The 23,973-nt window shown below is 41.4% G+C and overlaps 3 protein-coding genes across 9 annotated transcripts in view; 2 read left to right on the top strand and 1 right to left on the bottom strand.

Annotated features, from left to right (window-relative positions):
- RUFY1 (RUN and FYVE domain containing 1) overlaps positions 1 to 1,429 on the top strand; it is a 34,270-nt gene extending 32,841 nt beyond the window's left edge. For all 3 annotated transcript variants that reach the window (XM_060765390.2, XM_060765392.2, XM_060765391.2), the window contains exon 18: positions 703 to 1,429. In XM_060765390.2, the coding sequence (XP_060621373.2) occupies positions 703 to 846 (144 nt within the window). In that variant the 3' untranslated portion in view covers positions 847 to 1,429. The remainder of the gene's footprint in view (positions 1 to 702) is intronic.
- A 2,784-nt stretch (positions 1,430 to 4,213) lies between these two features.
- Positions 4,214 to 22,937, bottom strand: HNRNPH1 (heterogeneous nuclear ribonucleoprotein H1). Of its 5 annotated transcripts, none has more exons than XM_060765396.2 (14): positions 22,832 to 22,937; positions 22,592 to 22,680; positions 12,671 to 12,805; positions 10,813 to 10,968; positions 10,498 to 10,641; positions 8,939 to 9,077; positions 7,859 to 8,037; positions 7,687 to 7,758; positions 7,496 to 7,608; positions 6,908 to 7,043; positions 6,668 to 6,751; positions 6,492 to 6,542; positions 5,441 to 5,533; positions 4,214 to 4,960 (listed from the first exon to the last, which is right to left on the bottom strand). In XM_060765396.2, the coding sequence occupies exons 1-14, from the start codon at positions 22,903 to 22,905 to the stop codon at positions 4,842 to 4,844; spliced, it is 1,584 nt and encodes a 527-aa protein (XP_060621379.2). In that variant the 5' UTR covers positions 22,906 to 22,937; the 3' UTR covers positions 4,214 to 4,841. The 5 variants fall into 5 exon arrangements, with proteins under 5 accessions (XP_060621379.2, XP_060621378.2, XP_060621380.2 ...); XM_060765395.2 differs by having other exon boundaries at positions 7,496 to 7,599; XM_060765397.2 differs by having other exon boundaries at positions 12,671 to 12,799.
- LOC132768932 (deoxycytidine kinase 2-like) lies at positions 15,285 to 20,605 on the top strand. Its single transcript, XM_060765398.2, has 7 exons — positions 15,285 to 15,457; positions 16,954 to 17,069; positions 17,285 to 17,478; positions 18,092 to 18,239; positions 18,983 to 19,098; positions 19,464 to 19,563; positions 20,222 to 20,605. Exons 1-7 carry the CDS (start codon positions 15,358 to 15,360, stop codon positions 20,243 to 20,245), a joined length of 798 nt encoding a protein of 265 aa, XP_060621381.2. The 5' UTR covers positions 15,285 to 15,357; the 3' UTR covers positions 20,246 to 20,605.
- Positions 22,938 to 23,973: the final 1,036 nt, after the last annotated feature.

Here is a 23,973-nt window from a genome sequence, read left to right as displayed (position 1 = left end):
TAGAATACCTTCTATTATAACTCTGATGTCACAAAAATACTTTGTAAGCTCTCCAGTACTCAAAATAATAACGTAAAACCATTTTAAAGCGGGCATAAATGTCTTAATTCACAGCAAGTAGTCTTCATTTGGTTACTCTTAAGTGTAAGGAAGCTGGAGTTGTTGCAGGTCTATGAAGCCAGGCTGAGAATGGCAAAGGTCCAAGAGAGGGCATTGGGCATGTACGAACCCTATTCAGCATCCCTTGCAAGCAGTCACTGTCTGTTTGGACTGTCAGTTGCTATTGTGTAAGGAAGCACTGCATACAACCTTCTGTGTATTTGTGTGTGTATGTGTGTACGTACCTTTCAAGTCACCTGACAACTTTTGGCAATTCCATACATTTCATAGGGGTTTCTTATGCAAGAAATGCTCAGATGGTTTTTCCAGTACCTTTCTCTGCAATATAGCCTACAGCACCTAATTTGTCAGCAGTCTCCAAGTAACAATAAAAATAATTTACACACTTATAAACTCTCGTTATGCACACATTAAAGCCACCAAGAGCAATGTGACCACCCAATTACGAATTACAAGGAATTAAGAGCTTCAGAAATCTAGCAACCTCCTGTGACGCATCCCTTAAGTTATCAGAAACGTCTTCATTCTTAAGTGAAAAGCATGTCCTTAGTGATTGTAAAAGTTTGATATTTCATTTTACAGCACCATTGTCGAAACTGTGGACACATCTTTTGCAACACGTGTTCCAGCAATGAACTGGCACTTCCATCTTATCCAAAGCCTGTACGAGTTTGTGACACTTGCCACACTTTATTGCTTCAGAGGTGTTCATCAAATTCTTCCTAAAGTAACTAGTTTGTTTTAGGAGAACCATGTGTAATAATCTTATTTAACAGGTCTTTTGTGGAATCAAATTTGCACCATTGTTCATCACATAATTTTTATGGTCGTTTGTCAAGTTGGGATGAGAGAAAAGAACATTTATAATGGGGCTTACAGAAATTATGGCAACTAAATATTTTGCATAGATTAAGTGCCAGAAAATGTTATGACCTAAAATGTTCTCAAAATGCTGCAACTCTTGAGAATGTGCAGTCATACCTTTGTTTATAAATTACCAAAAAGATCTATTTGTATTTAACTTTGTACTTGACATTTGTACATTTGATCTCTAAAAACAAATTACTTTTCTGAACACTTAAGTCTTGTGGATCTACCTACTCTGGAAGTTTCACTTAAAATTCCCTCTAGATTTGTATGTAGTCAAAGCTGAACAGGTCAGCAACTTAAAAAGTGTCCCCAAGGAAGACTTTTTTAAAGCAATGTATAAATGAATGTGCCTTCGCTATACTTCAGCAGAAAATATAGATTGTTTCTAAAGCACCTATGAAATACTAATAATGCAATAAAGACTTAAGATGGAATTAAATGTGTTTGCCTTCACAATGTATTTATAACCCCTTGTTTCACAGGGAAAGCATGGGCAGAAGGCTCTTAGCAGTTCTCTCCAAGTTCTTAATACTATGGACCATTTTTTAGATCTTAGGCAGTCAAAACCAGTGGACAGGACTCAAAGATCATATGGGCAGAGGTTCCGTTCCATTACTGACCTATGCAATAGCAAAAAGCAAACGCAACTCATTTTAGCTATATTGTTATTTCAAGAAGCCGGTTGCAGAAGCCAGCTTTATTTTTGCTTTTTAGCATTCCTGAAAGTACATTTTAAGAAAGCTATTGTTCAGCAGTTCAGAGTCCACGCTGTTACTTTAGAGAAGCAAACATTTTATTAATTGGTCTTGGGCCTATCTCCCAGACACTATCTTGATTTCCCCACAACAAATTCCATATTTAAAAGTTTGGAGGTAACTGATTGTTCTTGAAGTCATTGCTCATAGATGATTCTGTAGACGAAGAGTAGATGAAAGATTCCCTTGCTCAGTTTCTCTGGAGCGCCCAATGCCTAAGGTATTCAGGCCGGAGGCGAAGAGAACCAATCTCTCCAGTTGATACCTGGCACCTTGCTGAAGGCACTGAAAACTCCACAGGCTGTCACTGACCAATGGTAGATCAGTATAACCACATGAGTTCCCAGTAGTAGTAGACCTTATTAAAAAATCCGGATCTCTGCAGGTATCTCTATTTGGAATCCCAGCAGGCAGTCCCCACGGTCATCCCTTCTCCTCCCCAGGCTAAGGCAGCCTGGAGAAGAGGATGGCAATGCCAGCCTCCCCCCCCCCCCCCCCCCGCATTTAAAAAGAAAATCCCCCAAGTTACCTTCCTAGGGCTGAAAAATAAGGTTTAAGAGTTTTGGAGGGAAAATTCCCCCTCCCCTATCCCAAGTTCTTTAGTTTCATTGTGGCATACACACACACACACACACACACCCAAGGTAAGGGTTAAAAGGGGGGGGGGGAGATAATCCCAATGCCCAATCGGCAGGGGTGGGTAATCTGGTCACCACCCCCAGCCAAAAGGAAACACATTTGGGTCCTTAGACCCTGGCAGTCTTCTGGTCTAGAACGAGTATCACTAGCAATTTCAAAGGGCAAACACTACTCCAAAGCATTGTGATTCATGATGGAAATGTTTCAAATCAGTAGCTAAAACACTCTTATCAGTTTCTTTTGCACAGGACTTTTAATTTTGAAAGCAGTTACCTCCTGTTACGTGCCATTTCAGAAAAATTCCTCTTAATGCCACCTGCACGCCCATACAGTGAGCAGGGCTCTTTTGGCCGTGCCTTTCTGTTACTTCACAAAAGAACTCCAATAACAAAGGAGGTTGCTAGTGACAACAAAAAAGTGGTACAATGAAAAGCAGAATGAGCAACATGCCACTGCAGCCAAAACTCACACACACATATATGTATTAAAACAAACAAATTTCCAGTCTGGTTAAGTTTACAAGCCTAAACAAAAGACCAACAGTTGCTTGTGTCCAAAACTTATTTGGCTGTTTATAAGGTTTCATTATTTGAGAACTGTTCATTACAGACCGTTTCAAATGGCATCTCAGTGCTATTTTCCCATAGCAAATTAGAGGCATCCAGTCAACCTGACGACAGAGGAAATTAAACTGACAGCCTGTGCGCACTTAGAAATGAATAATGTGATTACTAAACCAGCTTGGGTTTCTCAAAAACAAGTCAGGACAGACTAATCTTAACTTTTTTTCTTTTAAGCCAAGCTTGTTTGAGCAAAGGAATGGCACTGAATGTTGTGTCTTGTTTTTTAGTAAAGCTCCCCCGTGATATTAAGATCAACTTTTCAAATGTGGTGTAGATGGTGTTATTGTTAAATAGTTTTTACTGATCAAAATACATCAATGGTTCCTTTTCATTCACAAGTGACTAGCAGAGATGACACTAAATTTGGGGAGGGGAGTTGCTAATACTAGAGCAATGGCTCCCAAATGATGGTCTTCTAGGTGTTTTGGACTTCAGCTCCAAGCTGGTTTGGCCTCCTGAGACTTGAGGTCCAAAAGATATAGGCGAATGAAGTCTAGGAACAGGATCACAATTCAAAATAACTGGCAAAACTGAAAATCAGCACAAGCATAGTGTCCAGGTCAATGGATATAATGGTACTACCCTAATTCAGCTTTGGCCAGATCTCACCTAGAATTATGCGTCCACTTGTGGGCACAATTCAAAAAGGATGTTATTATTATTGTGTTTATTTATACCCTACTTTCTCTCCTCAAAGGAGATTCATAGGCTGATTAGCTAGGCCATGGTCAGAGGAGGGCAATCAAGGAGGCAAAGGAAACCAAATCCTTTGAAGAATGACCTAGGCAACTGGGAATGTTTAACTTGGATAAGACAGAGAAAAAATATGATAGCCATTTTTAATATGCTCAAAGGGGCACCATGTTGAAGAGGGAGCATGCTTATTTTCAGTTCCCCAGAGACTAGAAAATGAACCAATGGTTTCAAATTGCTAGAAAGGAGATGCTGCCTAAACATAAGAAAACATCTGGTAGACAACTTTCTGCTTGATGGACAAAGTAAGGCCTGAATTTCTCAATAGAAAACTCATGTATTAGCATTAGAATCCTTCCACACATCTCTATTTTATGTTAGCTAGATCCATGCAAAATAAATATGAGAACACGTCAGGCAGAACTATCACCAAGTTCCAGCAAGGCAGCAGCCCAAGAGAGGTGAATGTCAAAATCACCACTAGTTAAATGATCACTTAAAATCAAAAGAAAGTCCGGTTTTTAAAAGGAAGTTTTTATTTTAACAAGTTTCACTTAGCGCAATACACCTAAAAGTAAATCACAATACAATGAAAGATTAAATCAAGGCCTCAGATTTCATACGAATACCAGGACCAAAATCCTAAAGGTAGCTGTATTGCATCTCACATTTCCCCATTAACTTAAAAAGCTTAAATGTGCCTTACAAGATATTAAAAAAGAAAATCTAGAACTAACATGCCAAATGTTCACTTGAGTTTCCAACACAGCTCCTATATTTTGTTTGTACAAAAAAGCATGTTCCTGAACATGCACTGAAAAGTGTTTGGTGTTATATGGTATAAGGGCAACATTTAACATAATTCAAACAGCTTGAACCTAAATACGCTTACCGCTCAAATACACTCCTACAACAAAAACTGGGGGGAAAGCTGAAATTGTTTAACAGGAAACGTCTTTACTTGACTTACACCCTAGATGAAAGTTTCAGCATACTCAAAAATACTGAACCTGAATGGTTTAAAATGATCCTGATTTCACTTACAAGTAAAGCATAAATCACAAGCTTGTATTGCAAAACTGTTAAACTTAGTTTTTTGTTTTGTTTTCTTAAAAAATGATGAAAAATCAAGGAGAACAATTTACATTCCCCAGCCACCACTCATGTTGGACATGTTAGACATCCCAGCCATGCCATTCACTCCCATGGAAGCACGGTTGCCACTACTGTAGTAGCTGCTGTTCATCGCACTCTGGTTACCTAAGGGAGATAGCAAAGTTAAAAGTGAAAACAATGCTGTTCGCACTCCCTCTTGACAAGTTATCTTCCTTGTATCACCTTGCAGAATCCCCTACCTTTAAAAAGACAAACTTCCCTCCATGTAACTTCAAGTTTAAAAACACAAAGCCCCCCAATTCTTTGCAAAGTAAGTCCTGAAACATCAACGTGCCCTCCCCCTCTACTGTAATCTAATATACATAATCACTTTGCACATCACAAAATGACAGAAGTAACTATATAGTTTCAATGTTCAAAATAATCAGTGCTATCAAGAAAATGTTCTTATCCTTGCTTTTGTATACTACACACCTCTAGGTTTTTAAAATGTAACAATCTAAATACTTGCAGAATCCTCGACTATCTGAAATTCATTGTTTGCCAAAGCTAGGTAATTTTTGCCTAAAATAACTGGCTAGCTCCAATACACAGACCTGTAAGATTAATTTTAAAACTTCTTACCATATCCACTCATGCTGCTTTGACCACCATAACCTCCTCCATAACCTCCACTCAACTGTTGGTTGGTTGGACCACCATAACTGGATTGGCTTCCTTTTAAGTTAAGGACATGCAAATTACAACTTTGACTACCACCAACTTTTATTAAAAATTCACGTACTACATTCTACCTAGATAGTGCAGATCTCTTGCTATTTTGCCACATACTCATTTGAATAAGATGCTTCTTCATTTTCTCTTCATTGCTAAGCAAACTCTTTGCAGAGCCAATTTTGCCAATGATTAATTTCTGTGACATGATTCAGACAATTATGCTATTTAGTTAGGAATTTGTGTGTGTTTGCATGAAATAGGCTTATTCCCCTGAGTATTCAATCTTTTTCTCAAATGTACTAACCAAAGTGAAGTTTTGAAAATAGGAAGTAGAAAATTTTGGTAGATCACAACCTTTATCTGTTAGCACACATTGCAAACCAAGCTGTTCTCAAATATGCACCTCAAAACCATTTTGAAGCGAAATTATGCCGAAGGTACTGCTATTCACATATCTGAAAAACTTTTTTGCACTTCAGAATATGAAGGGTTTAAACTTAATTTTATCTTGTGAAGCACAAAATGTAAGCCATTCCACAAAGTGCTGTACAAAAAGCAACACACATAGATTAGAGGAAACCAACCACCATTTTTAGAATAAAATCATAAATCATAAAAACAAGCAACCTCAGATTCTAAAGATATTATTTCTACAGAATATAGGAAGGCAGAAAAAAATGGGCCAGTCAATTTTGGTGCTAGCAGTATAACAAGAAAATCAATGATGCGGAATAATCATTGTGCTAATCACTACTAATGCAATTTCACCATTTAACACACGCTCTTTACTCCCCTCTCAAAAAACCCCTATTTCTCAACATTAAATAGAGAAAAAAATGTTCCCACACATTAGGTACCCCCATACTACCTTGAAAAATCATTCACACCACTACTTGCACAACAAATACATTTATTTAGTAATATAATTTTGGAATGTATAACTAAAATATTTATTTACCTGCCAATGTGTTTGTGTTCCAATCTTGAACTACTCCTTCTGTTTCCTTGACTATGATTAAGACAGAACATTGAATTTGTTTTAGATCACTTCAAATAAGCAAGAACTATATCAAATTACCCAGCTTTGCTGAATTCCAGCAGCATTTAACATGAAGCCGAATTGCTTACACATACCCATTGCTCCCATCATCTGACTGCCGTATGCACCACCGCTTCCTCCAGCTGTAGAATTCAAGAAGAGTTCTACATATCGATGTTCTACAGAAACAAAAAGGAGACAACCATCTCAACATACACATTAAATCAAGGTACCTGACATACAGTAGGAAAATATAACTTAACGATCTTAATGCAAAATCTAGTCTTAGTTCAAGGCTGAACACTGCTGCAGAGATGTTAACAGCACAGACTTACGCATATTTGCTTTGTCTTTAGACATTGCAGCCACAGCATCTTCATGAGTAGCAAACTCAACATCTGCTTCACCTGTTACTCGGCCATCAGGTCCAATTTCAATGTGTACTCTTACAGGATTAAGTGGGGAAAAGAACTGAAAAGGAAATCAATAGAAGCTATTGTTAAGCTCATGAAAATTGTAGCACTATAGACTGAATCTTACTGCTTGGTTCCAATCAGAAGAGCCACTGAATCAACTGCTATAAAGAAGTATCACATAGGGTAAGTCCCATTTATCCACTAGGTGTATTCTTGACCTAAGTATGCCTCTTAAGGCAATTCTGACTTGTGACAGCCATAAGGTGAAACAATAAGGGATTTCTTGGCATGGCTCATTCAGAGGGGATTTTGCCTTCCTCTGAGGGTGATAGTGTGACCTTCCTAAGGTCACCCACTGGGTTTCCATGACCAAGTGGGGATCCAAACCTGGTGTCAGTGCTAGTCCAAATCATTAGACCACACTGACTCTCTGGTCTATGCAAGCTGGAATTAAGCACTAAAATGTAGGTCAAAGAACAACAGATCAATTGAAACATAGTAACTTACATTGTAGATGTCATTTTCTGTAGCTCTGTAAGGTAATCCTCTCATGTGTACACAATGGCCAGTTGTGCTTTGGAAAGTAGAAGATCCATCTCCATATCTGTGATCTGATATTCCTGTAGAAAGTAGAGTGCATACTATATCTTTTGTATGTAGAATGAGCGGCTTCATTTAGCCCAATGATTAATGCTTACCTCTTCCAAATCTATCAGATCCAAAGCCATATCCATCGTTATATCCATTGTAGTCATCATAGCCACCATAGCCTACAAATCCAAGTTGGGAACATGCAGAAATTAACCTTTGCACCATACATTCAGGGCATATAATTTGCTTTTAAGTATAAAAGAAGGTTTGCATATTCACCTCCACCATAAGCCCCGCGTCTCATTCTGTCAAAGCCACTTCCTCTACCAAGGCTGTTATAGCCTCTTCCCACACCTGGCCGGTCATAAGGACCTGGCCGCTGCATGGCCATTAGTTTGCGAGGAGGGTCGTAATGAGTGCGCACTTCAGCTCTGCTACTCTTGAAGATTTCAATATACCTGGAAAGTTTACACACATAAAAGTAATTGAACCTCTTTTGAAAACGCCGCACATAAACATTACACAGAGTAACACATTATAAAGCCAGAGCCTTGGAACTGGCAAATTTAAGCCAGTTTTTTTTTTAAGATTAGAGAAAGTTAACCCAAGGCTAATTGAATAAATCAGTTTATTGATAATGTGTATGCTCATTAAGGGATCCCAACCTTAAGGGTTTGGGAGAGCAAGCTAATTTATATTTCAAATAATCAGAACATATTCTGGAGGGACAGATGTCCACTCAACAGCACCCATATTTGCTCAAGTGGCAATAAGCAGGAGGGTTAAAAAACGAGCCTCCGCCAGAATTTTAACCCATCAATACAGTTCAACAAGCTTTTTGTGCTCACAAGCCCATCCTATGCATTTGCACAGCAAATCGGCATAGGCAAAAATGCATGCTTCAATTAATAAGTCACAAAACTTCGAAAAGAACCCTTTGTGACATTTTTGGAAGTTATAAATTTATGTGAAAAATTACACAAGAAAATGTTACATTAATGTATAGAACAAGTTTAGCAATCACATTTTCTTATGGTAATAAGATGCTAAGTGTCTTTAGAACTAAGAGGCATAATTGGTGCTATCAGAAAAATTTAAAGCCATAGTCTCTCAACCTCCTTAAGTTTAGAATTAACTTGTTCAGAATTAACAGCCTTAAAAATAATCTAGGAAAAAGCAAAACTAGCGCTTCAGCTAGTCTGCGCATATGTTAAGAAAGTAACATTTTAAAATAAAACTGGGAGGTGTTAGTAGGGATAAATTATATGTTGTAATGTGAGTACTTGAGAAGAGAGAATATGGATTTAACAACAGTTACCATAAGAAGAGCGACATATCCAACCAACCATCCATCCCCACCTGTGCCCTATTCTTTCCTTGTGTTTCTTTAGAGCCTTTTCAGCTATTTCCTGTGAAGCAAACTGCACGAAGGCCTCCCCCGTACTCCTCCCCTGGAAGTCCACCGGCAATGTTATCCCATTTGGCACGATTTCCAACCCTTCAACCCAAGGACAAATAACCCCAGTAGGGGGGTAATATTAACATCACAAGCCCAATCACGATTTTCTTATAGCTTTAACATACACCAGAAGTTATACTTTTAAGTTTAGAATCAGTATACCATACTATTAACACGATTATAACAGAAACATTTCAACATGAACATGTTTTACATTCTATGAGATTTTTTTAACACAAACTCCCTGCATAAGAGACAATTCTGTAGCACTTAGATCAAACATTCTTTTTTAAAAGAAATAATTAAAATCTTTAAAAACTAAAGCATGATAAATTCTACAAATCATAACAAGTTCTAAGTTTTAAAACAACCACAACTAAATTTACTAGCTCTGATAAAATCAAATTTGTACTACAAAATACTCAGTTTTGAAACTATATGCACACAATTGTAATTTGTGAAAAAAAAATTGGTAAATAAACAGTTTTCAATGAAATCTAAGTTACATAAATGGATCTTAACACTGCAACTGAACAAAGAAAACACTTGAAATTTATCTGGACAACTGCATTACATTCCAAACATTCATGTGTAAAACTCATTTCTGTATTTGCTTTTGTTTCTCTTACGCGTAAGCATTTCCAATTCCAAGTTCAGTTTTAAGAAACAAATGTTTTAAATATACATCCAATCTTGAAACTAATCATCTTTACAAACATAAGGATAAGTTTCTTCTATATTGTTATTGTAAATGTCAGAAAACAAAGGAGTTCTAAGAGTTATTTCAGAGTACACAAAAAGCTATTTTGATCCAGAAGAAAGAACTCCCAAGATCACAGCTGGGCAACAAAATCAGATATCAAAGTACTAGCAAATAATTTAGCCCACCTCCAAAAAGAACTGAAATGTAGACTCACCTACATCAAAAGCATTTTCCCCTAAAGCTTCTTTTCATCACCCCCCCCCCCTACATATTGAGAACTTAAAAGAAAGTTAACAATTTTGTGACTTTAGTTTGCTCAACTTTGCCCAACTGTGAAAATCAGAGTTGTTTCATTATTTCACTCCATATTTCAACCTGTATTTAACTATATTAATGGCCATCTCCCATTCACGTACTTCAGAAGGATTTGAAGTACACTGAAAGGGTTAACATGGTTATTTTTTCTCCTCCAGTCTATCAGTATCTACTTTTCTTTTTAATGTATTAATCCACCTTAAACTTTGGAGAATGAGAATGAATAAAAGTTCAAGTTGATACTTGAAATTCTGGAGGTAACTTTCAATACAAATAGAATATAGTTTAAACAATGCTTGAATTACAAACACGAGAAACATGAAACATTCAGAAGTGGCAGTTTAAATACAATTAACTGTGCCAACATGGCTAGGCATTTTTAGTGCCACTAGCATTTCTGATCTTTACCCACAACTATAGCCAGAACTTTACCTCACATACCTGAGAAAAACTGAACAATTTCTTCCTTGCTACAACCAAATGGAAGTCCTCTAAGACGTACAAAACCATCATTAGCCGTATCAGGGCTGTTAGGACCAGTATGCTTCAGAACCCAATCCATTTCAACGTTGTTTGACTTGAAGACTGTAAGAGGCACTCAGAATTAATGAATTTTGGAATTTGGCGCAGAAAGGTCAATGCACGACAATCATTTGGAGAACAGGTTTACATTCACAAACACACAGAAAGATAATCATGCATCTAAACTCCACCCAAATAAAAACCTATTTAGTCAGTTACTATGCCAATTCAAACCTTCAACATATCTGTGTCCCATTGTTTCTCTGTCCTTTTTCAATGCCGATTTCACATCTTCTTCAGTTTCCAGTTCCACAAATGCTTCACCACTTGGTCGTCCTTCTCTGGTGTAGATAAAACGGACCCCAGAAGATCCATTCAGTATTTTGCATTCTAGGGAAGAATGGGAGAATTAAAGTTACTAACAGATCTCTGAAAAAGGATACCAAAACGTGGCTAATAAAGGTGTACTTTTAATCTTGCACATGCACTCTCAGTGAGCATTCATAGAATCAATGAGTTGGAAGAGATCTTGTGGGCCATAAAGTCCAACCCCCTGCCAAGAAGCAGGAAAACTGCATCAAAACACCCCCGACAGATGGCCATCTAGCCTCCGTTTAAAAGCCTCCAAAGAAGGAACCTGCACCACACTCTAGGGCAGAGAGTTCCACTGTTGAACAGCTCTGTTAGGAGGTTCTTCCTAATGTTCAGGTGGAATTTCCTTTCATGCAGTTTGAAGCCATTGTTCCGTGTCCTAGTCTCCAGGGCAGAAGAAAAACAAGCTTGCTCCCTCCTCCTATGACTTTCTCTCACTTGTTTTCAGTAATAGCACCACAGAATCCACATGCATTTATTTATTTATTTATTTATTATATGCACAGACACAAAATATTTGCAATTTAAGCTAAAGATAATTATAGAATTTTGTCTGACTACATATATCTTAATTTACTGATGTCAGGTTTTAACGCTACTTTTATATGTGGGTTTTCCTGGGTTTTTATGTTAATATCATGCATTTTCTGTAGGCATTCAATGTTTGCCATTGTTATGTTGGAATCCGCCCTAAGTCCCCTTGGGGAAAATACAAATAAAGTTTTATTATTATACTAGCTTGCGGACCCAGCGGTGACAGTTATTTGAAAAAGCCATTGCTTGTCTGTGATCCAAATTATGTGTGTCAAGTTTGGTCCAGGTCAGTTATTCATAGGAGTGGCAATGGCCTGTGGAAGTGGCAGCCAATCAGAAAGCTGCCACATACCCACATACATATATACATACAAACAGGCCCGTAGCCAGGATTTCGTTTCGGGGGGGGGGTGATTTTTTTCAGGGGGGGTTGGGGGGGGCTGAGTCTGAGTGAAAGAGGGTCTACCCTAGCAAACCTTTTGTATCATTACCCCAATACCCCCATGCATATGGGATATATTGAGGATGGTGATCAGATCATGATATGAATAAGCATAACAGTTTAAATAATGCACCAGTAAGGCCTTTTCGCAGACCACCATGAGAATTTTGGGGGGGGGGGGGGCTGAAGCCCCTCAAGCCCCCCCTCTCCTGGCTACATGCCTGCATACAAACATTGACTTTTATTATATAGAAGATTATATTATATTACAATTAGTATTATAATTATTATAATATACTTTAAGTAGACAATAAATGCAAGAACTACATATGAGTTTAATTTCTATGTTCTGTAGTCATTGCAAATTCTTCCGTCTGTTATTTAAAGCACTCTTGACCCTGATGGCTGATCATTCTAAGTAACCTGTATACACCTAGGAATACTTTTTGAACTTTTCATACTGTCAGCTGGGCCAAATTAGTTCACAAAAAGTGTCTGCTGCTATAATAACTTACGCAAAAGACTTTACATGTAAATGATGTTATAACTGTCACTGTAATAAATTAAAATAAAAGAAAGGAGTTGTTCAATACAAGTCCCTTTGTGACTTTCGGCCCACCCTGTTCTCCCACCACATGAATGGCAAACAGTTATGTTCTTCTTTGCCTCACAACAAGACCCTACAGGTGCTCCTCATTTCCCGGCAGCCGCCTCCAAGGCAGGCAGGCAGGCGGGCTTACTTACCGGAGAAGAACCTCTGCACCTCGTCGGCGGAGCAGGACCAGGGCAGGCCCCGCACCTTGACGACGTAGCCCTCGCCGCCCTCGGCGTTCAACATCATGCTGGAGGTGAGCGTAGTCTCCGCTTCTCCTTCTGTTACTACGAGGCAAGAAAACAAACAAAGGCGGCGGCGTCGCCTCACTGAGTGCGGGCCGGGATTGGCCAGGCACCCTTCCGCCCCTCAACCCCGGTCCCCGCTCCTTTCCTCCTTGCCCTCCCCCGTTGTGAAGCACCTACACATGACAACAGAAACTCTCCTCGACGGCCCGCCTCGCCCCCTGACGCTGAAAGCTCCCGAGAGGCGGCAGGCGCCAGTCCAAGGAAATGGCGCCGAGCGGGTCCTGCGCTTCCGCTCGGCCGAACTCGGGAGCCGCCTCCGCTTCACAAAACAACAGGCCTCAACCGCCAAAAGCGGCTCGGAGAAAAAGCAGGCGGTACAGAAGAGGCGCCCCCGCCGCCTCTGGCAACACGGGATTGGGACCAACAACAACTCCGGAAAGCGCGCTCTCACCTACTTCCAAAGTCTGGCGCGGCGTGGCCCACAATCCGAGCCTACAGCGCATGCGCGCGCCTCGGCAATGAAACAGCGCACGCGCAGCGGGGAAATTGTTTCCCTTCCCCCCCGCTCCCCCTCCCCCACCGCCTAAGAGCGCCACCTACGCAGCCCAATTGCACTTGCTCCACCCTCGGCCCCAAGGCGGCGGCTCTTTCTGCGCACGCGCCAATGCCTAACAATAAAGGCATCGCTTTGTACGCATGCGCCCGAGAACAAAGCCGCTTTTTAAAGCCGAAGGTTTGCACGTACACGCGAATATAAAGTTCACATCTTTCAGCGTGTGATCGATCTCCTAGTCGCCCAACCAAAGAGGCACCCAACGTCTTAAAGCAGGCATGAGGAAACTTCGGCCCTCCAGGTGCTTTGGACTGCAAGTCCCACAATGCCTGGCCTCAGGCCCCTTCCTTTTCCCCCCGCTAAGCTTGTCCCAAACACCTGGAAGGCCCAAGTTTGCCTTCCCATTTCAATCACTTGGAACAAGTCACCGCACTTTTCAAAGCAGCAGGAGGAAGTTACTTCATAGCAGGCAAAGCAATGGACAGCATCGAATAGCCTTAAGAGGCCTCTTTCCATTTACATAGGCCCCTTCCACACAGTTTAATAAGATCCCCCATTATCTGGTTTGAACTGGGATATATGGCAGTGTGGACTCAAACAACCCAATTCAAAGCAGATACTGTGGGATTTTCTGCCTTGATATTCTGGGTCGTATGGCTATGTGGAAGGACCCCGAGTCCACACTGCCATACAACCCAGTTCAAAGCAGGTAATGTAGGATTTTGTACAGCTGTGTGGAAGCAGGTTCCACCTGAACATTATTTATTTACTTACTTAAAACATTTATATACTTAATTATAAAATTATATATGTTTTTATTTAAAACATTAGGAAGAACTTCCTGATCATGAGATATTCAGCAGTGGAACTCTCTGCCTTGGAGTCTGGTGGAAGATCTTCCTTGGAGGCTTTTAAACAGAGGCTAGATGGCCATCTATTGGGGGGGGGGTGCTTTGATTGTGCTTTTTCCCCGCATCGTGTCAGGAGCGACTTGACAAACTGCAAGTAGCTTCTGGTGTGAGAGAATTGGCCATCTGCAAGGACATTGCCCAGGGGACGCCCAGGTGATTTGATGTTTTTATCAACCTTGTGGGAGGCTTCTCTCATGTCCCCGCATGAGGAGCTGGAGCTGATAAGAGGGAGCTCATCCGCCTCTCCCCGGATTCGGACCTGCGACCTGTTGGTCTTCAGCAACTCTATGGTTCTATCTAAGGGTAATTATCTAAGGGTAATCTTGGATCAGATCCCGGGATATAGGGCCTGAGGGCCCTTCCAAACAGCCCTATATCCCAGAATATCAAGGCAGACAATCCCACAATATAGGCTTTGAACTGGGTTATCTGAGTCCACACTCTGATGATGTGCAATTTTCTCCTTGATATTCTGGGTTATATGGCTTTGTGGAAGGGCCCTGAGTCCAGACTGCCATATAACCCAGTTCACAGCATATAATGTGCGATTTTCTGCCTTGATATTCTGGGTTATGTGGCTATGTGGAAGAGCCCCGAGTCCACACTGCCATATAATCCAGTTCAAAACAGATGTGGGATTTTCTGCCTTGATATTCTGGGATATGTCTGGGTAGAGGGGCCCTAAGGCATCCTTAAGAGGTGGTTTCCTTTTATTTTTTCCTTTATGGCTTTGGGGCGGGGGAGGAAGACAGATGACCCCTGAAATATACTTTTTGGAAGTCCTGGAACAAGAGTACTCCCAAAACGACAACTAAACCTAACCTGACCCGGCCTGTGTGTCCTGCACGGAGTGACGCAGGAGACGGGCACAAAATGGCGGCTCCCCCGCCAGCCAGCCAGCCGCCCTCCCTCCTTCCCCCTTTTCCGCAAACAAGCGGTTTGCCGGAGCGCGGGAAGGGGGCGGCTTGGAGGCAAAGGCAGCCAAGGGGGCGGAGACAGCGGCGCAGCGTTGGCGGGAGGCTGCCTGAGCGCCAGGGATTGGCCGGCGGGAGGCGGGAGCTTTGAACCAGGGGAAGCGCCGGCCCCGCTCCTTCTTCCCGCCAGACCCGCCGAGGAGCAGGACCGCCATGTCCCCGCCGCACAAGCGCCTCTGCCTCAGCCCCCAGGGCTCCCTCAACGACAGCTTCGAGAAGCGCCTCAAGAAGATCTCCATCGAGGGAAATATCGGTGAGTATCTATCCGGGGGAGCACGTGTCTGAATCCCATTTTTTACAAACTATTCCATGAGAGCAAAGCCCCCCCCCCCCAAGGAGACTTACACTCGAGGAGACTGTGCCAGTTATGGGGAAGCGAAACACCCAGCCCCATTGCCTTATGTTGGCGCCAAAATCTAGGCAGGCCTCGCCACCCGCTATTTTTGGTTTGGGGGGAAACGCCGGTGATCTACAACACTTGGGCTCGTGGGCGTTCAGCTGCTCTTCACCCACAGGGCCAAACTCTAGACCTACCCACTGCACCAAATCTGGATGAAACACTTCTATGAAAGGTGACAAGGGCAAGCAAGATATTGTCAGAGGCTTTCATGGCAGGAATCGCTAGGTTGCTATAGGTCAGTGGTTCCCAACCTGTGGGTCCCCAGATGTTTTTGCCTACAACTCCTAGAAATCCTAACAGCTGGAAAACTGGCTGGGATTTCTGGGAGTTGTAGGCCAAAACACCTGGGGACCCACAGGTTAAGAACCACTGCTGTAGGTTTTTCAGGCTGTATTGCCATGTTCTAGAAGCATTCTCTCCTGACGTTTCGCCTGCATCTATGGCAGGCATCCTCAGAGGTTGTGAGGTCTGTTGGAAACTAAGTGAGGTCTCAACCTCTGAGAATGTTTGCCATAGATGCAGGCGAAACGTCAGGAGAGAATGCTTCTAGAACATGGCCATACAGCCCCAAAAAACCTACAACACAAGCAAGACATCTTCCAAGGCTGGCCTCCCTCACACTTGGTAGTCATCAGTTTTCACAAAGGGAACATTTATACCTAGAACGTTGAAACTTCAGCCCTCCAGGTGTTTTGGACTACAATACACACAGTAGGTTATTAGGAATTGTAGGAGTTGTAGTCCAAAAACACCCAGAGGGCTGAAGGTTGCCCATGTCTGATCTACACTGTAGCACAAATGCAGTTTGATACCACATTAGCTCATTGCTGTGGGACCCTTGCATATGACCTCACAACCTCTGAGGATGCCTGCCACAGATGCAGGCAAAACGTCAGGAGAGAATGCTTCTAGAACATGGCCATACAGCCCAGAAAATCTTCAACAACCCAGTGATTCTGGCTTTCTAAAATTAACAATTTCATCGTTTTGAGCCATGGCATTTTAACGTGGTCACACTGCGTTTAATCTGCAGTGTAGATACACCATTAAGCTTGAGTCTGTCCAGAGCTCCATTATCTTCAACTATGTCTTCCTCCCCCATATTACCCAAATGGTTTCATTCTTGTATCATTTGGGGGATTACAGAATGAGACAAACATCGCTAAGGAGAAAATGGGTCATACTACAAAACAGCATAGAAAAAATGCAATTTAAAATAGCTTCCAAGTTTGGAGATTTTGGAAGATGGCTGCCTACCAGAAGACACTATATCTCAGGCCTGCTATATCTCCCCCCCCCCCCCCCCTGTGCCAGTATCAACCAATATTTCCAACTGCTTTGCTTCACAGCTGCAGGGAAGTCTACCTTTGTCCATCTGCTAGAAAAATACAGCGATGAATGGGAAGTAATTCCTGAACCCATTGCCAAGTGGTGCAACATCCAGACAACTGAAAATGAACACCAAGTAAGTGCTAGTTGTTGATTTCACTGAAAAAAAATGCATAAATAATTTTAAGAGCCTGAATTAAGACCTCAGCATCAGGCATAAAATAGCGCACTATACTCTCAAGGGTAAACACAATTTCAGTAAAATAATTCAGGACCCACCTTAAAACAAATTTTCTACAGAGGATAAGCATGGCTATTTTATACACTGAAAACATGTTTTAACATTATCAGGAGCTTTCAACATCTCAGAAGAGTGGAGGAAATTTGCTTCAAATGTTGTATGGCAAGCCTACAAGATGGGCTTACACGTTCCAGACCTATGCCTGTTTGAGTCGAGTCAAAGCGCAATTAAAACCAGTTTCTGCAAAACTCCACGAAGCAGAACATCCTGTGCAGTTTTTTGAGAGATCGGTGTACAGCGATAGGTAAGCTTACGTAACTTTACATGTCAGTACTACATCAACGATTGATGAAATTTGGTATAAATGAATCCTATTGAAAAATGCCTCCATCAGAAATAGCCATTGTAGAGACAGTATTTTAAACTGGCAGGTAGATACAGCATGCATCTATGGCCTTCAGTCATGTTTGTAAATAGACTATGGCTAACAAACATGTAGGATTTTATTTAAATAGCAATATGAGAATGCAAGAGATTACATAATTTATCTGTAGTCAGTGGGGTGCTTTTACAACATTTCAATTACAGAAATTGTTTTTTCTTGTATTTTTCAACTGTCACTACCTTCAGTGGAATTGTACTTACTGAATTGGTGCAGGAAGAATTTTGGAAGTTTTAAGATACAGTGGATGCTCAGTTATCAGAAATAAGCATTAAGAAAACGCAACAGTGATATTGCAGGCCAATCCTATAGCTGGATGTTTGTTTGGTTGTAGGAAGCATTATGTTTGTTGGTACTTATTTTCAAGTTAGCATCTAAACGATTGTAGGTAACTTCTATAGCTTTATGAAACTTCCATTCTCAAATCCATTTCTATCCACATTTTAAAATCCTTTTGTTTTTTTAATTATCACAGGTATGTATTTGCTTCCAGTTTATTTGAATCGGGAGACATCAATGAAACAGAATGGGCCATTTATCAGGACTGGCATGCATGGTTTCTGAACCAGTTTGACTCCAACCTGGAGCTAGATGGTATTATCTACCTGCGGACAACCCCTGAGGTATGCTTTCTGAGTTGGTTATGGTTTTAGGTGACATGCTGATAGCAAACTTGGACGCTGAAAGCAATCCGAAGCTCCGATTTAAAGTGGTTACATATGTACACTTTACTGGGTCAAATTGGACATTTGATAACCATCTGAAAGAGTAAATAGGAATTTTTCATATTGTGTCCCAAAAATATGCTTTTTAAAGATGAGAGGGCCTTTTATTCTAATGAAAGCACTGGACGCACGTGGCAAGGGCAAATTTAGGTACAAATGTAGGCTCCTTTTGACTGTGGCACTAAATTTGTACAACTCAGCCCTATTACAGATAAAATCAAAACTTCTGCTCCAATTTCCCACAAGACTCAAGCTGATATAAAATACAATAAGATTGCCTTATAGAGGTTTACAAGCAGAACTCAGTCTTACCTACTTAGAGCAACTGTAACCGAAAGACAATTCCAAATATTTTAGTATTCTGATGTCAGAATTCTGTGAGTTCTCACTGTTGCCAAGAGACAAGCATGGAATTCAACTGTTTTCTTTTAGCAATGTAATAGTAGTATCAGCAGAAAATAATTAAAAAATCCCAAACCTACTAAAATAAGGTATTAATGTCTAAAGTAGAGCTGATTCAGTGCCCCATGTCACTTTTGAAATACTTCAATATTAAATGCAGGCAAAACTGAGTATTTGTGTTTCAGAAACCTCATAGTTACCAGATTGTAAACATTGTATTTTGTCATTTAAAAATATAGAAGTGCATGGAGAGGCTGCTGCGTAGAGGCAGGGAAGAAGAACAAGGAATTGAGCTTGAATATCTAGAAAACCTCCACTATAAACATGAAATCTGGCTTCACGAGAGAACAATGAAGTAAGTTGTTAAAGCTTTTTAAATAGTTTGATATGCTAGAGAAGAAATACATTTAATATAAGCACTACATAAATTGATTAATGCTCTGACATTGCTCAACTGTTTAAGAAATGTTTGAGACATCCTTGTGTTCAGGAAATGTAGGAGTTATATCCATTTTTCAGGGCTATGCACACTGTAGTTTTCTATGAATTGTACTGTTGAAGGTTTTCTAGAAATTGCTTTCCAAATTTCACAATTTTTAAACTAATGAAGAGTTGCCAAATGTAGACGTCGATTCAAGGAAAATTTCCAAAAATTACTACTGGAAAAATGCATGGTGATTTCTGTTGATTAAAATCTACTTAACTAATTATTGTTTCTAGGGTGGATTTCAACAACCTGAAAGATATCCCCATTCTGGTTCTAGATGTTAATGACGACTTCAAAAATGATGAAATAAAACAAGAACACTTGCTGGAAAAAGTATGTATTTCCATTGTTTTTAAATCTGTATTGCTATTCAGTATATTTTGTACTTTGAACAGTCCCTGCAGGAACCTGACCCCCAACAGATTATTTTGTTAATCAGCATTTTCATGTGATCTTGGCTAGCTTGCTCCAAAACCCATTTTTTTGTACTTGAATAACCACTGATTCAGTCTTGTGACTTGGAAGTTCATATCTGAACAGTTATTTGGCTAGTGTATAAAAATGCTCCTTAGCAAAATGCTAATTACTTTCCCCCCCTAATATGCCAGAGATTGGCATCATATTAGTGCCCAGTATCTGCAACTTCCCTATAAATAGCAGACTGGCAGCCAAGGGCACATGGAGCAACACTGATCACCACTATGAGTAGCACTGGTGTCAAATATGCAGAATGCAATTAAATTAAATGTAATCCCAAATGTCAATGTGGTATAGTCCAGACCAGTCATCCATTTATTAATAGTGAATGTCTTAGTCTGCTTATCAAGCAGTGGCAAGTAGTGCTTTAAAAATGAATTGGAACAGATATTAAACCAGGGTAGGGGGAAATCAGTCCACCCACTCTCACTACTGGAGATTGTGTAGTTTAAGACTAGGATTCTGATTGGAAATTGCTTTTAACTGGTTATTCATGTACCATATTTTTTCACAGGTGAAGGGTTTTTTGACAACTTAAGAAATAGAAATACTACACAGTGAAGAGGATCTGCAATTTCCTAATGTATATAAACTACTTTTATAGCCTGTTTTTGTGTATCTGCATGAAAAGGGGTGTGACATAACAGGATCAAAGGATTTTACCACATGGGTATAAATTACTGAAAACATTGGAATTACTTGAAGAGCCAATTCTTGTGGATTGATACTGATGAGAAGGGACATTCACTATCTTCAAAGAAAAAACACTGACTGCAACAAGTTAATATTTATCTTGTTACTGAAAGTATCTCATCAATGTCAATGGAAACAATGTTTGTTGCACTGCCTTTGTCCAGATAAGTAACTCATGTATAATAAACATTTTTGTAAATTCTTATTTTAGTTATTTTTGCATTTAGACAATGAATGAAAAAAAAACTTCAGCAATTGCAATTAATAGGGCACTACTCTTCACTTAATATATTAGTGTTGCTATTCATCATTACTGATCTCCAGCTCTACTGAATGCTTGGTAGGAACAGGTCAAAGATCTCCTGCAGGGAACAAGATACACCCAATTTCTGGTGCTAATAAAAGGTGGTTTACAAATATAAAGAGATGCACATTTCACCATAGGAAGTTAAGTCAAAATTTCATGGGAACTCGTGTGTGTGTGTGTGTGTGTATTATATATATATATATATATCTCTGTAAGCCTGAAGCAAACTGACCTTTTGAATTTTTTAAAGCTTTTCAAAACACAACACACCTTGCACTGTTTTGGGTTTCAAGTATTCTCAAACTAGAAATTGGTTTTAAAGAGCTTTAATAAACTGTTTTCCCAACTAGTGTTGATGTTCTCATTTCAAACTTACGGATTTTTCCAAAACACATCTACTTGCTTAGCAATGTAAAGCTGTGCCGCTAGAACTCTTCTTGCTTTAACATATGGCTATTTCCAGGTAAAACCAAGCACTGTTTTAAAAAGTACTATGGTAGACAAAACTGCGCAAAAAAACTGGCAAAAAATTGAAATACTGCATTCAAAAAGCTGAGTAGGACTGCAATTCATGCATTTATACACAGATAGCAATATAATCTAATTGATATCAGTGCATAAATATATTAATTCTTCAATTAGTCTGCAAAACCTATATGTGAACAGTAGGACTGCAATTCATGCATTAATGCACATATAGCAATAGAATCTAATTGATATCAGTGCATAAATATATTAATTCTTCGATTAGTCTCATTGCAAACCTCTATGTAATAGAGAAAAAGTAAACAGATTTGAATTCAGCACAAAAAACCTTTTAAAATGGCCTAAAACTGCATCTGATGAAATATATTTGTCGGATTGTGTTATGTGATTATGATGTGAAGTGTGCAAACTTTACAATATAATGTACCATTTGTCCTATTTTTTAAAAGTTGGTGATGGGGAAAAAATAAAGGTATTTAAAATCAGTATAAAATTGATTGAAACTATGCTGCTCTCATTTGTGATGATTACAAAAAGTTTAATTTTGTTGGCTTGAGTAATCGGAAGTTTACTACAGACTTGGCGTTGCTTGGACAGTTGGAATCTCCTGGTAGCCAAGAAGCACAGGGTTGCAAAGCCGTTTTGAAGGCATGATTTAAAAAACAATAAGGATGTGGGGATATATGGTTTCCCTTCCCTTTGGGTGTCTTGGCACGGACACTCGAGGGCAAAGGGGAGCCGGAAGGTCCACGTGAGCTTGGGTGTGAGGCGGAAGCGAACCGTCCAGGCCGCATTTCCACGCTGCCCGCCAGTCACGTGGCGGCCTCCCCTCCATTTTGGGGGTTTCCGACTTACAAAGGCAGCCAACGCTGCTTCTTCCTCCATGGATGCCCCCAAGGCCGTGCTTTATGTGGGTTCGATTCCCTCCCCACTCTCCTCCTCCATCATGGAAGTGCGGCTTAGTCTAAGCCACCTCCTTCTTCTCCTCTCCCCGTACGGCCTGCAAAGCGCCACGCGCACCCTCGCGCGCCTTGACCTCACAATGGCGGCGCCCGCGAGGCAAGAGGAAGGCAGGACTGCGCAGCCTCGGAAACACCCGCCACAATGGCGGAGGCAGGACGTGGTCAGAAGAAAGCGGGGGAGGGAGATAAGAAGGGCTCAGGGGGAGAGAGAGAGAGAGAAAGAGCGCGCGCGCGAAGCCGGCAACGTCACAACGAGGCGAGAAGGGGCTCAGAGGCTGCGCGCGCAGCTCGAGCCCAGGCCCCGCCCCCAGAGCTGCGCCAGCGCTCGAAAAAAGCCGCAGCCGCAAGACAGGCCTCAACGCCCGCTAGGCCTCACCGCCCTCCGCCTTTCCTTTCCCTCCTCCCCCTCCTCCTCCTCCTGGCGCCCCCCACTCACCAAGGCCGGGGATCTCTGTGCCGGTCTCCTCGGTGTGGCAAGGGTCCATCGCTCCTGTTTCTCTCCGGGGCTTGTTTTCGAATCGAGCTCTGAACAACAATCGGAAGGAAAAGAGGGAGAGGTTTAAGTCAGAATGGCCGCTCCTCGGCCTCCTCTCCCCTTCCCCGACCCGAAGGGAGACCCAAACTGGGCGCCTGGGGAAGGCGAAAAGGGGGGGGGGCGGAAGGCTCCCCGACTCACCCAAGGCTTGCTTCCTCGCAGCTGCTCTCCGCCTCTATAAATAACTCCTTCCCCCACTTGTAGGCTTGTGACATCAGGCGCGGAGGGCCGCCCCCTTCCCGGCCCGGGAAGCCGGCCAATCACGGGCTGAGGAGGGCGCTGACGTGCCTCAAGCACCGCCCACCCCGCCTGCCCATGGGCTGGTTCTGTGCCTATCAGCTTTCTTCACGGGTCGGTTTGGTTGTGCAACCAGGCATTAAAATGAGAGACACAATAGCCTGGGCGATCCTAATTGGAGTATTCACACTTGCCTCCAACAGACAAGAGTTCTTTCTCCCACCCTGGACAGATACACCTCCCTTGTCTCGTTTCCAGGATATATTGTGGATTTCAATGTTCTTCTCTGTGTAGTCTGACATGGAATAATGTCCAGGGTGGGAGAAGGAATTCTTGTCTGCTTGAGGTAGGTGTGTATCTCTCAATTGGCCACCTTGATTAGCATTTAATAGCCTTTCAGCTTCAAAACCTGGCTAGTTACTGCCTGGGGAGATCCTTTGTTGGGAGGTGTTACCTGGCCCTTATTGATTCTTGCCTGGAACTCCTATGTTTATTGAGGGTTGCTCTTTATTTACTGTCCTGATTTTAGAACTTTTTAATACTGGTAGCCAGATTTTGTTCATTTTCATGGTTTCCTCCTTCCTGTTGAAATTGTCCATATGCTTATGGACTTCAATGGCTTCTCTGTATAGTCTAACATAGTAGTTGTTAGAGTGGGCCAGCATTTCTGTGTTCTCAAATAAAATGTTGTGCCCAGGTTGGTTCATCAGGTGAACCAGGAGCCCCCGGTGGCACAGTGCGTTAAACCGCTGTGCCGGCAGGACTGAAGACCAACAGGTCACAGGTTCAAATCCAGGGAGAGGCAGTTGAGCTCCCTCTATCAGCTCCAGCTCCTCATACAGGGACATGAGAGAAGCCTCCCACAAGGATGATAAAAACATCAAATCATCATGGCATCCCCTGGGCAACGTCCTTGCAGACACGACAAAAAAATCAGATGAACCAACAAAGAGTTCCTCCAGGCAGCAACCAACCAGACATTGAAGCTGCAAGGCCATTCAGTGCTAATCAAGGTGGCCAATTGCAACATTCACACTTGTCTCAAG

This window comes from Anolis sagrei, chromosome 2 (genome assembly GCF_037176765.1).
Source record: "Anolis sagrei isolate rAnoSag1 chromosome 2, rAnoSag1.mat, whole genome shotgun sequence".
NCBI classification, from domain to species: Eukaryota; Metazoa; Chordata; class Lepidosauria; order Squamata; family Dactyloidae; genus Anolis; species Anolis sagrei.
The sequence above is the reverse complement of the archived record's forward strand: the minus strand, read 5'-3'. Positions and strand labels throughout refer to the sequence as shown.

Excerpts from the sequence above, each read along its gene's own strand:
- HNRNPH1 (XM_060765396.2), bottom strand. The coding sequence starts at position 22,905 with ATGTCACAAGCCTACAAGTGGGGGAAGGAGTTATTTATAGAGGCGGAG. Across the intron at positions 12,806-22,591 it reads CACAGAGATCCCCGGCCTTG|TAACAGAAGGAGAAGCGGAG; the intron begins GTGAGTGGGGGG and ends CTTGCCTCGTAG. Across the intron at positions 8,038-8,938 it reads AAGGAAAGAATAGGGCACAG|GTATATTGAAATCTTCAAGA; the intron begins GTGGGGATGGAT and ends TAAACTTTCCAG.
- LOC132768932 (XM_060765398.2), top strand. The coding sequence starts at position 15,358 with ATGTCCCCGCCGCACAAGCGCCTCTGCCTCAGCCCCCAGGGCTCCCTC. Across the intron at positions 17,070-17,284 it reads CAACTGAAAATGAACACCAA|GAGCTTTCAACATCTCAGAA; the intron begins GTAAGTGCTAGT and ends TAACATTATCAG. Across the intron at positions 19,099-19,463 it reads CTTCACGAGAGAACAATGAA|GGTGGATTTCAACAACCTGA; the intron begins GTAAGTTGTTAA and ends TATTGTTTCTAG.